General features: G+C 37.9%; 1 protein-coding gene across 1 annotated transcript in view; it reads right to left on the minus strand.

Moving 5' to 3' along the window:
• Positions 1-233: 233 nt before the first annotated feature.
• LOC132198555 (polycomb group protein Psc-like) overlaps positions 234-16,588 on the minus strand; it is a 104,109-nt gene continuing 87,754 nt past the window's right edge. The window contains exons 4-10 of the mRNA XM_059622630.1: positions 15,538-15,634; positions 13,683-13,786; positions 9,395-9,494; positions 3,061-3,139; positions 2,741-2,842; positions 2,375-2,455; positions 234-2,274 (exon numbers count right to left, since the gene is read on the minus strand). Coding sequence (XP_059478613.1) covers positions 652-2,274; positions 2,375-2,455; positions 2,741-2,842; positions 3,061-3,139; positions 9,395-9,494; positions 13,683-13,786; positions 15,538-15,634 — 2,186 coding nt within the window. The 3' untranslated portion in view covers positions 234-651. The remainder of the gene's footprint in view (positions 2,275-2,374; positions 2,456-2,740; positions 2,843-3,060; positions 3,140-9,394; positions 9,495-13,682; positions 13,787-15,537; positions 15,635-16,588) is intronic.

The following is a 16,588-nucleotide window of genomic DNA, read 5'->3' on the forward strand; positions in this document are numbered from 1 at the left end:
CACGGCCGCTGACGTCAGGCCTTCTTCCTTCTTTGCGTCGGGCTCTCCTTTCCTTCCTCTTTGCGCCCTCTTAATCTAAGCGCGGGCGTTAATTACTCTAATCAACTCGTACTCGGACGCATCAACACCTTTCCCACTTGTAACGATTATTTTCTAATAAATGTACAAAATTTATTATTTCCATTAGATTTAGATAGGTCAATCAATCAAAGAAAAGATAATTCACATTTTGATTTAATAGAATATTTTATTCTACTGCTAAGAATGCTTTGTACAGTGATTAAGTGAATTTTATTGGAAAAATGATGACGTCAATGATTCATATTTGAACAACATACAATTAGGAGGAATAAGCTGGAGATATACTATAAACATTTTTCAATTTTCCTGCATTCCAAAAATAGGCAATCAACAAGACTTTATTTTTTCACCAAAATGATTTCATCTGAAGCTGTACACGATATTTTACAGTGTTGTAAACATTTATCCAAGACATGTTTTTGTATATATTGAAGTCTCATCACAGTTAAGAATAACTTTAAATTACTACAAAAGTACTTAGAAAAGCTGTTTGCTCCTTCGACTAATTGTTAACATACTGAAGCAAACTAAAGATAGACACGATGAGGTAAATTCTACCTCGGGCAATAATCACTTGGAGTGTCCGCTCGAACTGATTGAAGACGAGTAGGGGGCGGGAGGGGCACTAGTGGTGGGGACACTGCCCATACCGAAGGGGTAAAGGGACCTCATGTACCCTTCGCTCAGGCGCTTCATCGTGTTGGCCGCCGCCGAGTGGTGCATGAAATGGGGGTTGAAGGACCACTCGGCGCTCTGCTGGTACAGTCTCTGGTACTCCAGTTGCTGGCGCATGAAAAGAGCGGCCGCGGCCGCCTGGTTGGGGTGTCTGGCCACCGCGGCGGCGGCCAGGAGTCCATTGTAAAGGCTGTTGACCGGCGAAAGGGGTGGCTCAAGGGTCGGTGACTTTTTGGAGTGCTGAGGTGGAGAAGGGAAGTGTCTTGACTCGTTTGAAGGAGGAGAAGGGGAGGGTGAAGAGGTTGAGGAGAGGGACGCCGGTCTCTGAGGCTTCAGAGAGGGAGGGTTGATGCTGAGGGGTTGAGTGTGGGGTCGGTGGATAGGGGCGAAGGGGGAAATCGTGGCGGAGTGGTACATCTTGGCACTTGGCTTGTGGGGCGAAAGAGGGGCGGGTGGTTTCTCCTCGATCTTGGCTTTCTTGGCCGGGTCCTCTTTGGCTACCTTCAGAAGGCTGTGTTCGTAGTTGTGGAACTTGTAAGGCTGGTGCGGCCTCTTCTGCGGAGATTTAGGCGCGATGCCAGGTGCACCACCCTTGGCAATGGCTGACTGTTTGGAAATCACTGTTTCCGCGGCGACCTTTGGCTGCTTGTCCACGTTGGACTTGAGGGTGATGGAGGTCTGTGGCTTGCTCAGTTCAGCCTTTGGCGGTTGGTTGGATTTGTTGGCGGCGTTCGAAGGAACAAGTTTGATCTCCAAGGACGACTTTCCTGAGCCTAACCTGGCCGAAGGTACAACAGGATTGGGGGCAGGAGGGGCGGGAGCGCTTTTTGAGGTTGGCACCACTGCTGGCACTGGGGAGGAGGATTTGCTCTTCTCCTTCTCCATCTGCTGCTGCTGCTTTCGCGCGAGTTCAGAGGCGATGGATAAAATGCTCGATCCACTTCCCGGTGAGCGGATTTTGGACTTTGACGGGGAAGTAACTACAGGGGAAATCGGAGACTTGGTCAGAGGAGAGGTCGTTGTCGGCGTGATGGAAACGCTCAACGGGGGAGGGGGAGTTTTGGGCAAAGTGGGAACCTCCACTTTGGGTGGGGTTTTTGGTCTCTCGGTGACCACGGAGGGCTCGTTGTTGTTATTGTTAGCAAGGGCGGCAGTCTCTTCTTTGATATTCTTATCAATAATGTCCAGCAAGTCCAGTTCGGGCGTGGACTCGGACGAAGGGGGTGGTGAAGGAATCGAAATTACGGGGTGCTCGTTTTCGTTCTGCGTGATCACCACCGCGACTTTGGGCGCAACCGGCGGCGCTACTTTTTCCTCTACCTTAATTTTTTCAGCGTCGGCAGTCTTTGTTTCTTGATCAGATTTGGCCGCGGCGTCGACGGAGAGTCTCTTCTTGGTCGCCGATACCATCTCGCCGGCCTTTCCCTTGCTCACCGTGGTCGGCTGCTGCTGAACGGGCTGCACCACCGCGGGTCTGGAGTCGTCGTAGAAGCGGTAGAAAAATCTTATTGGCGACGCCTGTTTGTGCAAACAAAAGAAAGGGAAAAAGAGATTAAATAAAAAGAAAAATTCAGAGGCACGCGTAAGTTAATTATAATTGAAGTAAGTGGTTGCGTACCTGTCTCCACGAGTAAATGTAAGCCACGTCCATGATTGTATAATCATCTGGAAGGCATACTTTGCGATGAATCACGTCCACCTGCGGGCAAATAACAATAAGGCGACGGTGAGTGCGAGTGAAGAGACCGATGTGGAATAATAATTTTATTGAGTCGCTGTCACAATAATAACGCTCCGGTATGAATTCCTCCTCCGAGCATTAGAGGGAATAAATTATATTTTTATAGAGGAAAGTACTTTTTATCAATTCCAAGCAATCCACGCAGGATTTATTCATCGCTTTTGCGCGATTTAAACTTGCTGGTCACGCGCGCAAGTTTCATACAGGCATAAAAAATACGCTGCTCTTATTGTATTTATATACCTTGTGGTTGGGCATAAGCTCGAATTTCGATCTGAGGAACTTTTTCAGAAGGCCGACTGTGAATAGGGCTGGACACTGGAGATATCGCCGGCCTATGGCTCCCTGCGGACACGAAAAGAACACACAAATGCATTTAGCTCTCTGATGGTATAAAACGTTTTATTTTTTTTTCATATAAAAGTTACGACCGTGCCACTTGTGGAGGTCGAAAATTATTTTTCTTTTCTAACCGGCGCGAGGTGTGTATTACACTCCTTGCACGGCAGCACCGCGGCGCACGGAGCGCGGCTGTTGCAAAAATAATAAATTACGGCGCTCACCTCGCTACTGCTCTCGTGGCTACTGGTGCTGCTGCGGGTCGAGCCCGTTTCCCAGTCGTCGTTGCGACAGTCGCCGCTGCTGAAACAAAAAATCACGCCCGTGTCAGACACAAAAAGCAATTTGAATAATAGAGTTTGTGGCCTTAAGCAAGCAAACTGGGCTAATTGAAAGTTGCAAAACGCCCGAGTGAACGCGCCGAGCACATGATTAATTATGAAAAATAAAAATAAAAAAATTCATTCAGTCTAAAATGGCACTTTTTATAAATCTATTGTGTTGAAATAATGAGAGGCTTGTGAGCATTCAAATAAGTTAATAGATGATTTTTTTTATTGCTCATATTTATTATTGTTGTTTATTTGTTAAAATTGCTACATCATATTGTTTACATTTAATTGTTGAAAACATTTTATATGAAATTATTTTATTTATCGTTTTTAAACATAATTTTGTTTAAAATATTTAATTAAATATTATTTATTTTCACATTTGTATGGATCAATAAATGTTTCCCTTTCATTTTGTGTTATTGTTGTTTTTGTGAGATATCACTGACGAATATTGCTGTTAATTGATTTTTAATTTGTATTCAGTGACGGGTAATTAATATATCATTTTCCATTGAGCATTTCACCAACCTATGGATGAGTAAATATAATGAAAAAGCCTGCGAGGATGGATTTATCGACGAGCCGCCGCCGCCTCTGCCGCATTTATTATTTGTCCATAACCCATAACGAGTGGTGGTTTGCTTTGATTCCGTATTGATTACAATCTCCCCCTGCAGCGGCGGAGCAAAAACTAGCAGCCGGGCACAGAATGCACGCGCTTCGCATATATAGAGAGAAACTCCCTTGGCTGAATAAGAGAAACGTGATGATAAATTTCAAAAAGATGTGTGGTTTTATAGAAATTATTTATTTCACTTCAAGAGTAATTAGTGACTGCGCGACAAGTTGTTTTAAATGTCGAGGTTCAATGTAATTAGTATAATTATTATACATCGCAGGTGACTTGCAGAGCAAGTTAATATAATAATTCAGAACAAGGTTTTTAGGGCGGAGAATTATCCAAGGGGAGCTTATGAAGTTGTAGAGACAAAAGAGGTTAAGCTGCTGGTGAATAATAGATAATCCGACGGTGGAAATGGAATTTATTTCTTTGTACTCGACGCTCGCAATTATGTTGCAAGAAAGACGCGTGACAATCGCTTGAATATACACGGAGAGACTGGATGTCCGAGCGTGATCGTATGGAGCAAATCCTTCCGATCAATCGTATAATGTATCCGATCTGATCGGAAGTAAAGTGAGATTTTTGATCACCTAAAAGTGATTGTATAAAATGTCCGATCTAGATCGTAAAGAATAGTCCTTACAATCACCGATCGGACAAAATATGCGACCCAGTTCTTCTACATGAGACGATCAGCGTGAATGAACGGAGTGTCCGATCAGCGATCAGACAAAATTTATGGTCTGATCGGAACGCGCCCAAGAGAACCGCGCTTGTTTATCAGCAACTTTCAAGAAATTCCTTTTCAAAAATAGCCAACGGTCGTTTTTCCGAAGCTTCCCTCCAAAACTTTGGCTTGGCGTCAGTTGGAGAGAAGACCTGGACCTGTGCGAATGTATTGCTCCTAAGTTTGTAAAATTTCAAACAATTTAGAAAGAAAACTGCCCCTGAGATCGAATTCAAATTCCACGCACTGAAGGTAAATTAAAACACATTGAATTAAAAGGCCTTGTATTTGAAATTCGATTTCCATCTGTGTTTTCAGAAAAAATCTCTCGAGTTAATTCAGCTGCTGCCAAGCTATGAGTCCTCCCTGAATGCAGTGCTACGCAGCGGCTCAAAATTGGAACAAGAATGCTCAAAGAAACTAACTTTAAAAAAAGGTGAGGTGTCTTCTTGTTTGCATTTCTATTAGGAAATTATTTCATTAATGCTTTGGTACAGCAATGCCTAAAATGATCATTATAGCAATTTAATTTGTCAATTTCAAATGTTGCAGAAATTTTCACTGATTCGCAAACCACAAGAACCAAACTGCATCCGGCCGGGATGGACAACATCAAAATTTCACCCCACCGGGATACTAAAACTGAGGATCAACCTTTTAAGAGTGATGAGTCCATTTTCTTTCTTTGAAATTTTAATTCCGCAAACTTAGCTTGATATGATATTGTTAAATTTAAAGTAATTATGCCAGAATTGAATAGCATAAAAAATTAGCCAGAGTAGCATTTTTTTTAAATTTATTGTTAAAGAGACTAATAATACATTAGATAAAATTCTTGAGCATGACGACAAGCTGAATAAACTTGTCAAACATTTGTGCCATTATTTGTTAATTTGATTTTTGACGATGTATAACAAATAAATTTTATATTCTGTACTTTGTACTCCTAAATAAAAAATATGAAACTCTATTTGAACTTGTATTTTGTTAATCACTTGAATTCCTAAAATAAAAATAAATATGAAATGAAAAATAAAAATTATAACAGAAGATCTGAATTGTAAAGCTTATACAAGCAAAGATCATCTAGTATGTCCGATCAAAGATCGTAAGGAGCAGCCGATTGAGTGCTATGCTGTTTTGTCCGATCAGAGATCGGACAAAATAGTAGGCTTTCGCTCGTATAGCTTATGCGAGCACGCCGAACGCGCTATACAATCCAGCTTGCACGCTCTGTCCGATCACCAGATCGTAAACGCTGTACGATTTTTTTCACTGTGTCGTTTTTAGGCGATCAGATCGTATAAAATTGAAGTATGATCGGACACAGAGTCTCTCCGTGTAGCATTGGGCCGTGAATGTATGTCATAAATTACGCGCGCAAACAAAAAGGTGCCAAATTTGGGTGTCGGTGATGCAAGGCTCGCGGCCGATGCTAATTTCGGAGCCGCGGCCTTCGATCGCCGCGAGACTGACTCTTGCCCAGCCAGTTTTATTGATCATAAGAGCAGCAGGTTGAATGAGATTGCGAGATTATGCGAATGGGCCATTCATTGAATCTTGCCAATTAATTTTTATGCGGTGCTGATTTCTCAAAAGCAAACGAAAATTTTCTACGCATTTTGATTTTGTCTCTGAAAAAAAAAATTGATTTTGATGAACTGCAGGAAGTCGGTTGGTAAATCGTTGGGTGTGTATTCGAAAACAAAATTTGAATAACATTCAGGATGTCAGAAAATGAGAAGCGGCGCGCATCATTTCTCACCCCGAGACCAAAAAGTTTCACCCCCTGTTTAAATATAAATATATAAGAAAGCCATCCTTCAACGCGACATAAAAAATGCAGCAGGCGCGGAAAAGAGAAAATATATCTAGAGCCGGCGTGCAGCTGCCAACAATATAAAAGCGGCGGGCATTAAATATTTATAAAGATGCCGATTCTTCGCGCTGCACTGCAGCGTTCTCTTTTGCCTGCCACATTATGTATTTATTCTGGGTAAGAGCGCCACGTATTATTTTATTTCGGCGTAAAAGATTTCCACGTCTGCTCGTTGACGAGAAAAGTCCCTCATGGGCCCGTCGATTTTCTCGAGAGCTGCTTAACGACCTGTGATCCTGTGATAAAGAAAAGTTTATTTTTGCTTTCGACCCTTGCAAACAATGTTCACCTTGTTTTAATTTAACCGTCATTTTCAAATAATTTTATTACCCTTTTAAGGGTTTTTATTTAGTTGCAAATTTTGTTTTAACATACTAAAAATTAATAAATAAATTAAATTTATTTGTATCACTTTTTATTTTTCTATTCTATGCTCTTTAATTTGAGTTAGTCCAGCATGTTCCAATAATTTTCAACACATTTTAATTAAACAAATGAAGTTTTCCATTAACGTGAAATTTTATGTGAATTTATTTAACACACACCCTTAACAAAAACTATGAATTGTGTAAATTCATATCTGTTATTGATAAGGCTAGCTTCTCATTGCTTCTCATATACAAATTAAAGTCAAATAAATAATTATAAAAAATTAATAAGCATTTAATCCAATTCTATAAGTATATAACTTTAAACTTATTATAAATATTAACAAAAAATATTAGAAAAAATTTTATAATTAAATTTTAAAATTAATATATAAAATAATAATAAAATATTTGAAACAATAAAATAGAAATAAAAGTTTATTATAAAATTAAGATTAGACTTTGGTTGTAAAAAACGCCTGATAAGAGATAAAACGATTGAGAGAAGGGGCGGACAGGATCGTCCCGAGCAAACCATCATTTTTTTCTACGCTTCATCCCCCAGCATGAGTTGCATTTTTTCGCCTGTATGCTTGATTATATAAATGCGTGCGCGCTGCTGCCGGCGTGTGCATTTTATATCTTCCTGGGCTTTTCTGCTCTCACCTTGGTCGAAGCACACAATGCAAGAAACAGACCATACAAATAAAATCATACAAAAGCGGGGCTTCTTTCGTTTGGAACGGCAGCACGTGGGACGAACTACTATCAAAAAATTTGTATTCCCCTTTTTTCATTCACTTTTTGGTGATACGCGCAGGGGAATTTTATATCACATCATTCTTCGCAGCGACATAATGCGACGAATGGCGTTTTATATACTTTGTATGTATAAATCTCCGTCGTCGTGATTTTTGTACCTGTTTGTTGTTCGTGGTCGGCACGAATTTCACGCTGCGATTTTCACGCGTTATCGCTCGGTATGAACGTTCAGATGCTCGAGTGCGCAGATAAAAATTTGTCTGATCCTATCAAAAGCGACACTTGAATAAGGTTTCTTTGAAATGAAATTATATATAAAAAACAATGAACATTTTAATTTAGAGAAAAATGTATAAAGATTTTACTGAATGTTTTAATAATATTAAATAATTTTATGCAGAATTTAAAAAAAAAGAACGAAACTAATTTTTAAAATTTTGATTGTGATTTTCATTGTAATTTCTATCAATTTCACAGTTTTCAATTCACTAGCAAACATTTTTACTTAATTTGATTAAGTGCAGTTGATCGCTTTATTAATTCAATCCATGAATTAAAGTAACGAAAGGAAAAAAATTGAGTGATAAGAATAAAAAACTAAGTCAACTGAAGCGGCGGATAGGGTCTTTTTTATCCCGGAAGCACTCGGACGTTTTAGCAAAATTCTCTCTGATGATGGTACCGTTTTTTCCAACAATTCCTTAGTTTTCAAATAAATTATTTTCAAAAACTTAATGTGATGTAACAATTTAGACAAACAAACAAGCAATAGTAAAAAATTCCCTGCAATTTGGGGAAACCGCATCTCAAGCGGCTTATCTTGATGGTATTTCCATTTACGCAATTTCTCTCTTTTTTCCTCATTATTTTTGAGTTGCAGGCCGTCCTAATAAAGTTTTGCTGCTGTGTATGTGCGTCTCTTAAACTTTTCTTATCAGAGAGAACGAACACGAATATTTTCGCCTCCGACAAGATAAGCCCGGGGCTGCCCGAAGCGCGCAAACAACGCTCGCCGGCAAATGAGCACCACACGCATGGAATATATATACATTTATATTTGTGTGTAAAGAAGTTAACATATTAACGACGAGGCACAATGAGCACCAGAAAACGACGCGGCGGCGACGGCGGCCGCGCGATAACCTCTGACAAAGACTTATTTACCGAGAGAGTGGAAATTCAAAGAAAAATAACATCGCATGCAGCAGCAAAGCGGACGACAAACGAGCAAACGTTGAAACTGCGGCTACTACAATTTTACAAAGTTGCTGATAAAGAATCAGAGAAAATCCCAGAAAAAATAAAAACTCATTTAAAATATTAAAATAAAAAGGCTAAAATTTATTTTTATATTTTAAATATTAATTTATTCATTTTCTGGTTAATTATAAAATCTTTTCCGTCTCAAATAATGTAAAAAATTTGTTTAAATGTTATTCTTGGAATCAAATTAATCTTATAAGGAGATTTTTAAGTTTATCTTTTTACTATTTTAATTTTTAAAACGATTTTTAATATGCCGCGTCAGTAAAAACGGTTCTTGCAAGGCAGTATTTTGTCCTCTGCTCGTGGAATTTGCTCGATTCAGCCGTCACGGGCACACACTCACATACACCGTATAATGCATAATGAGGATTAATAAAGGCAGCCGTAGCGGCAGAATGGAGCAGTTGGGAAAGAAAAATAAAACGACGCTGCTGAATTAAATTGAATAAGCTCTCGTGGAGCGAGGAAAACGAGCTGGCAGCGGCAGCATCAGCGCCGCGGTACAAATGATAAATTATTTCATGTGCACTGCAAAGAGAGGGACAAGAAGAAAATTGTGTAGAGAGAGAGAGAGCGAGAGAGGTTTGTGTACTCACTGGGGCTTGAAGTACTCGAGCGACAACGAGAATTGGTCTTGGGGCGAGAAAACGAGACGATCCATTGCAGTTCCACGCTCCTCATGAGTTGTCCGCCACACTGAAAGCACAAATTGATTGTATTATGCAAAACCAGATTAAAAAGCAGTCAAAACGTAAATAATTCTTAAATCTCAAAATAATAAAAAAAAAAAAAAAAAAAAATAAGAAATTTAATAATAATTCTTTAACTTTACGTTACTTTGACCACAAATAAAAAGTTTTGATTAAATTTAATTCTTTTCTATTTTATTTAAATTTTTTTTAGTTATTATTGTTGCTTATTTTTCAAATAACATCACAAAGTTGACATTAAAATTTTTATAAACAATTTATTTGATGAAAAAAAATGACTTAATTTTATTCAACAAGGCCCAATACAGTAAAAAGTTAATTTGCCTCAAGCTCCAAAATCAGAAGTAAAATGAATATAATGCGAATCAATTTTCTCATTAAACTTAAATTATCGTATCCGTATCCCTTTTGTATTTGATCTAATTGGCCATTCACATTTCGACATTGAGCTTTTTTCCTCGGTTCGCGGCGCAATGTGGGGCGGCGGGAATTTTTATTGCGATGTCATTTTGTAATAAAAAAGCTCTGCAGCGAGAGCAGTGTACGAACGCATGCTTGAGTTGGCACAGACAATGAGTTTTTCAGCATTAAAACCTTTTTTATTGCCTCTAAGTATGTCTTTAAACTCTTTTCTCTCTCGATCTCCGCGGAGAGAGAGAAAGACCATAAGAGAGTTTCTTCGCGCCATGGTGCATTAATAATGAGCCAAATAAATAATTTCTCTCCGTTGAGCTGAAAGGGCTGGAGAAATAAAATCCTCAGATTCCGCTGCGCCTATTAAGCACGCACGTTTATTACAAGAGACTCAAAACACGCCATAAATCATCTTGTTAATCGAAAAGCAACATCGCGCCAGAGGAGACAAAAGGCATACTCAAAAGATTAAAGAAAATCGACATTGGATACGGAAGAAACATGACGCGGCTGTAAATCTTTTGTTCAAAATTAGATTTGAATTGTCTTTCAATCGCTCCATAAAAAAAAAGAGAAGAGGATGCGCAGGAAATAATGGAAAAAATCTTTTTTTTTAATGAAATATAATTTAATATATTAATTTTAATTATGTGTTCATTCAACCAATTGTTACAACCAATAAACAACAATAATGAAATTGATAATTTGATTAAAATAAATGAAAAATAGTTTAGGAAAATACGTGTAAAAAAAGTATGCATTTCATTTGCATATATGATTTTCCTAATTAAGAATATAATCAAAGTACTTAATGAATGAATAATAATGAAAAGTAAACCTGCTCTTTAATTTACGTGTTATTTTCAGATTCAAATGAACCTTATTTTCAAAAATTAAAGAAGTTTTTAATTTAAATTTGTCTTTAATTTGGATAAAAATGCGAGATCAACAAATAATGTTGTCATGTCACCAAATTGCATTCGTTTGTAAAATGTCTTTTCAGAATTAATTCGAACCTCATTTTTTTTCGCACTATTATGTTGATATTTTCACCTCAAAATCAAAACATTGTATTTTCCAAGCATCATTTATAAAATTGATACAATTTCCTGTTTTGCACAATCCGGCTTTTTTTTATTTTGCAGTCACAAATTTCAACTATCAAAAGATTTGGAACTCTCGACGCAAACCAAGCGTGCCTAATTCGTCCTAAAAGGAATCTTTTCACCGCGTCTCTGCTTCCCCTTTTTGGCGTCAACTTATTTTTCAGTGATGAATTTTCACCCTACCGCACATTTTCTCTTTTCTTCGCAACTCTCAGAGGGAATATTTGCAGCTCTCAGCGCGGGAAGAGTTCTAAATTAACAAGTTGCTTCTCTCTCTCTCTTGTGCGAGAGAGCAAAGAGAGAGGAGGAAGTGTGCGTTCCTCCGCCCGATGAGACGACCCACGTCGCACCGACTGCGAAAAGAGAGAGAGAATCTCGTGTGGCAATCTAAATGGAATAAATTTGCCACTCTCGCGTCTCGTCATCTCGCGAATATAATGAGAGAAACACTCGTCGGCAACCCGCATAACCCACAAACGCAGTCGGCAGTGAAATCATATACGACGATGAGCAAGGAGAGAACATCATAGTTTTTTTATAACATGATGTATTATTATCTTTTTTTATATATTCTTGTTTTTATTTGTCAAATTGCTACAAAAAATTGTTTACGTTCAATTTAAGAAAAAATTTTTGTTTAAAAAAAATTATCTTTTCAGACAAAACAGCAATTATTTATGAAATATTAAGAAGAAAGAGAATTTATTTATTTAAGCCTTCACTTATTATAATCTTGAAACTTGAAATGGAAAGAATTTCAATACTTTTAATCTCAACTATTAAAATTGATATCAAAATATTTAATATTTTCAAGCTTGCTTTTGCTTATATAGAGATCTAAAACCGAACAAAATGAACAATTCAAATCCTTAATTAATTTTCATATTTTTTATGGTTTATTATTAATTTCATTAATCGCTTTTTTCACGAAATCAATTTTTTTTCCTCGTTGATCGCAGAAAGCTTTATTTCTTGATCACAACTTTTGTTAATAAATTTGAAAAGTTTTGTTTCAGGAGCCGCGCAAGAGTGGCAATATATTATCTTCTGCCCGAGCGATTTCTCTCTCCCAAGAAAGCGTTCACATCATGAAATTTCTCGCTCGCACCGCAAACAACAATAACAGTAATGAACAAAGTTGTTTGCGCCGAAAGACGCGCAGCTTTACTGCCTGCACCGAACGGGATTTACATCTCCGAATCCGCACCTCCGGCATATTGCCTTGCGAGTCAACGACACCCCTAGGAATTCAACAGCCACCCCCTCTGCACAGGGCGAAACCGCGACTAATGCCCTTCATTACCCTAAAAGCCGACGGTCTACTGTGGACGCGTGTGGGGCTCCGAAAAGGAAGCGCCGAGAAAAGTAGCAGTTTTTTTTCTTCTTCTTCCGAGAAACGACGCGAAATTCGGCCGCGAGCGAAAAAAAAGGAACGGCAGCAGCTTCTCTTTAAAATAATGCTCCCCTTCGCGCCGGAGACGGTAATCAAATTTCTCTGCAGTTGGGAAGTTGCGGAGCTGAAAAGCTCCTCTGCGTTCATTTGCGTTCTCGCCGCCGCTCAGTTAAAAATATCCGAGCCCATATCACACCAGGGCGTCAAAAACGCCGCCGCGCGCCGCCGACGGCAACATTTATTTATAAAAATTTACTGGTTAATGCGTTTCGGCTAGCAAGGCCCTCCCTTGAGAAAGTTTTTCTGGCCTATAACAACCTCGCTCATTAGCAGACACAGCTTTCAAGGGTGACTTAATGCGGATATCGTGTTTACCGAGTGTCACGCGCCATCCTTGACAAAAATGTTATTCAATAGATTTTGCATAATTAATTATATACAAATCAGAAAATTGAGACATTATCATTTTCTTTAAATAGAGGTTAAAATTCTATTCACGAATTAAATTTAATAAATTAGTTCTGTCAATATTTAATAAGAAATAAAATTTAAGCTTTTAAGTGCAGAAAATGAGCTTTCCAAGTTACAGAAATGGTTTTTTATTCAAAAACAAATGGCTCTGCCGGTTTCGATCACGGTCTGAGCGGCGCGTTTGCTTATGAAATTAGGTTATTTGGTGAATTTATAAGTTTTAAGATTTAAATTTTTATGTTAAAATGTTGTATTTTTCAATTTTGCTGATTTTTTTTATTTATCTTGCTAATGAAATAGGGTCGCAACTCGGAGACCGTGACTAAAACTGGTTGAGCCATTTTTTTCTAAATAAAAAACAATTTCTGCAACAACGAAAAGCCCGATCACTTGACAATTCTCTATAAGTATATAAATTTTTTTAAAGAGACGTTGGCTTTCTTAAATTTGTAAAAACAAATTATCGTGGATTTTCTTCAATTCAATGGTATATATCGTCTCATCAAAAGTGCAGATTTCATCAATCAAAACTTAATTGAACTTCTTCGTAAATCTTATTTGTATTAAAATATTTATAGTCGCACAGTTATTTATTTTAAGTGCAGTTCAAATGAACAATAATTAATGGGAGTAAATTATTTTCAATCAATAATATATATCTATATTGCAATAAGTTCATTTTATAGCGTTGCATTATCTGATTGACACCATGAGATAAAAAAATAACAGGTTAACAGTTGCGTTACACGGAGTAATAAATTGTACATTTGCTGAGAACAACAGGACTCACCTTCGTCAGGGTGTTTGGCGTAGAAGTCGCGCCTCCTCCGCATCTCGTTGTGGTAGAGGCCGGGAACGAGTTTGTACACAATATCTTGCAGCGTCTTATCAGATCTGCGAAAGCGACCGCGAGGAATGCAATTAAAATTAATCTGCATAAAACACACGGAGGGAAAAATGCAAACTATGTAAATAAATCACACCTTCCTACTGCGCTAATTAAATTCACGTTAAACCGCGCGAGCACGCAGGGAAATTTATTGCTCCATTCGCGATAATTTATGTCAAGATTATCTAAAGGTTTATGGATTTTCATGAGAAAGTGCAGCATGAAAATAATCATTTCTTGTTTAGGTCATGGTTCTTTTCATTCCAGAACTCTTTCTTTGTTTGAATTGCGGGCCGGGCCTTTGATGAGAGAGACAAAATCGTCCAAAGCAACCCTCTGCTGCTGTCGAACGAGAATTTATGAGTGGCTGGCCAATTTCTTTTGCTCTCAACAAGAAACTCGGCAGGTCAGGGAATTTGATTTTATTGCACCCTGTGGGAATGTCTCTTTGGCTGCATAGGTGGGAAAAAGGTTTACGCTGCGCGGAGAATAGATCTTTTGAAAAAGGATGGCAGCTTTTCCCAGAATCCGTATAATTTCTTGTCAAGCAGGCAGACCTTGTGAGCAGCAATACATCATGTGTTGGTTAATTGGTTGTCGGATAGTCAAGCCGTGTCAGGTGCAAGCTTTGAGAGATTTATCTAATTATCTTGTTGATGCTGTCGATTGTTAATAGAGGGAATTTAGAACCCATATTGGTAAAAGATTCAAACAAAAAAATGTAAAGTTTCAAAAGTTGAATTTCCTCGTGATGTTAATTAAAAAATGTTTTAATTAATTAATTAATTTTTTATATGATTTATTGTTTAAATTTATGGTAAGAATACAAGGCAAAGGTACTTACAAAAATGTTTAATCTCCAAAATTTCCAAGGTGAAAGAAAGGCACGTGAGAAAATTTTAGTCTTTCCCTCTCAAAGTCTCATTCTCAAATGACTCAAATGCTCAAACGTCTCAAACTTTCTTTGAAAGGACTGGTCGTCATTGGTCTTCACGTGCATTTTCCCCACCCCGATTTGGGCTTCGAGAGCAATAAAAACGTCTAAATTTTGCGGTCTTTAAGATCTATTTTCCTGCTGGAAATTTATGGAACGCTGGTTTGTGTCCCAAATTCCAAGTATATGTGTCAAGAAAGAAACAGGGGAGCTTTTAGTTCAGGAGGAAAACAAGCAGAAAAGGTTGCCAAGGGTTGTAAAACGTTTCACCAGCGCACAATGGCAAAAATATGAATTGGCGACAGGAAGGCGCGCGCGGAGGGAAAAAATTATTTCCACCTCCAGGGGTTGTAAATTTTGACCCAAGAGAACAACAACGTCTTCTCTATTCACGGCTGTGTGGATAATCGGATTGGAAAAATAAGGTTTCGAGTCCCACACGTAGAGAGAGTTGCTTTCCTCACAGGGGAATAAGTAAATAAACAACAAAGGCGTCGCACCTCTCTCGGAAATAAATTGTTTTACAATTACTCAACGACGCGCGCGGAGACAAGCTCTGGAGAAAACAAATGGCAGCGTTTTATAGTTTACGTGTTGATATTCTTGTTGTGCGCGCGGCTCTGTTGCCTGCACATTACAAAACAAACATTACATACCAAAGCAGCCACACACAAGGTGCATTATTTTATCCTCGTCATATTATTAAATGTCATCATCATTAAGAGGCAGTCAGCGTGCATTAAGTTTATACGGCTGCGGCGTCTCGTGTGTCGAGAGCAAAAAAGAAAAAAAAAATAGAAAACGAGCGAGAGATTTTCGTACCTGATGTGGAGGAACGGTTTGGCTTTAGGAAGAGGCGCATCACAGGTGGGACAGGCGGCGTGTCTATCGATGTGGCGCACCAGGCAACTTCTGCAAACTGAAAACACAGATTGACACGAAAATTAATTAAAAAGGAATCATTATTATAAAGTATACACAGCAGCATTGAATTTGTTGCTATAAAAGTAATAATTTAATTTACATGATCTTTTGGCTTTATTCTTAATATCATTAGTTATCAAAATCTATAATTAAAAAATGAACTAGTCATTCAAAAGCTTCATCAAATAGTTTTTTTTATATATTAAAATGTAGTATATACACCTTCTATCTCATATGACAATATATCTTTGAATAAGATGATATTTGATTATATTGTTTGGGATTATCCATATATTTATAAAATTTATACGATTTTGCAGTACGTTTTTTCTGTTGGAATGAGTCAAGTATATTTTCAATAAAATATCAAACGATTTTACATCATTTAGAGCTTTATAAACAATAATTATATAAAATATTTAACGACGAAACAGAAAAATAAATAAATAAATTTCAATATTTAGTTAAAAATTAAATATCTTTTAAATGAATAATAAAAATAAGGTTGTAATTTTATTTGAAAACACACCATGACTCAAGTTAGAGTTTTTTTTCATTGCATTCTTTTATGCGTACGTAGCAGCAGAGAGAATTTCCTTAATGATCATCCCGCCCTGCAGTGAACAAAAAACACGCTGGCCGTCAAGAGCTGACTGAGACTGCTGAGCAAACACCACACGTACAAGGGCACGGAAATTACCGGAAGTTGTTGCGGGCAATCATGCATGTGTGGCTAAGAACAGACCCTTAAAACTCTCGCTTTTATACAAGTATATAAAATAAGTCCGTATAAGACGTACACGTTGGCCTCTCTCTCTCTAATTAATGAAGCGTTTTGTCCGCGGGTGAGGCCAATTCAGAGAGTGAGAGACGCAATCAACTATTCATTCCGAGAGCAATAATAACAATATCAACACGACATTGAGAGTGCTGCATGTAAAATGTATCA

This window comes from Neocloeon triangulifer, unplaced genomic scaffold (assembly GCF_031216515.1).
Source record: "Neocloeon triangulifer isolate White Clay Creek 2 clone unplaced genomic scaffold, ASM3121651v1 ptg000013l, whole genome shotgun sequence".
Lineage (NCBI taxonomy): Eukaryota > Metazoa > Arthropoda > Insecta > Ephemeroptera > Baetidae > Neocloeon > Neocloeon triangulifer.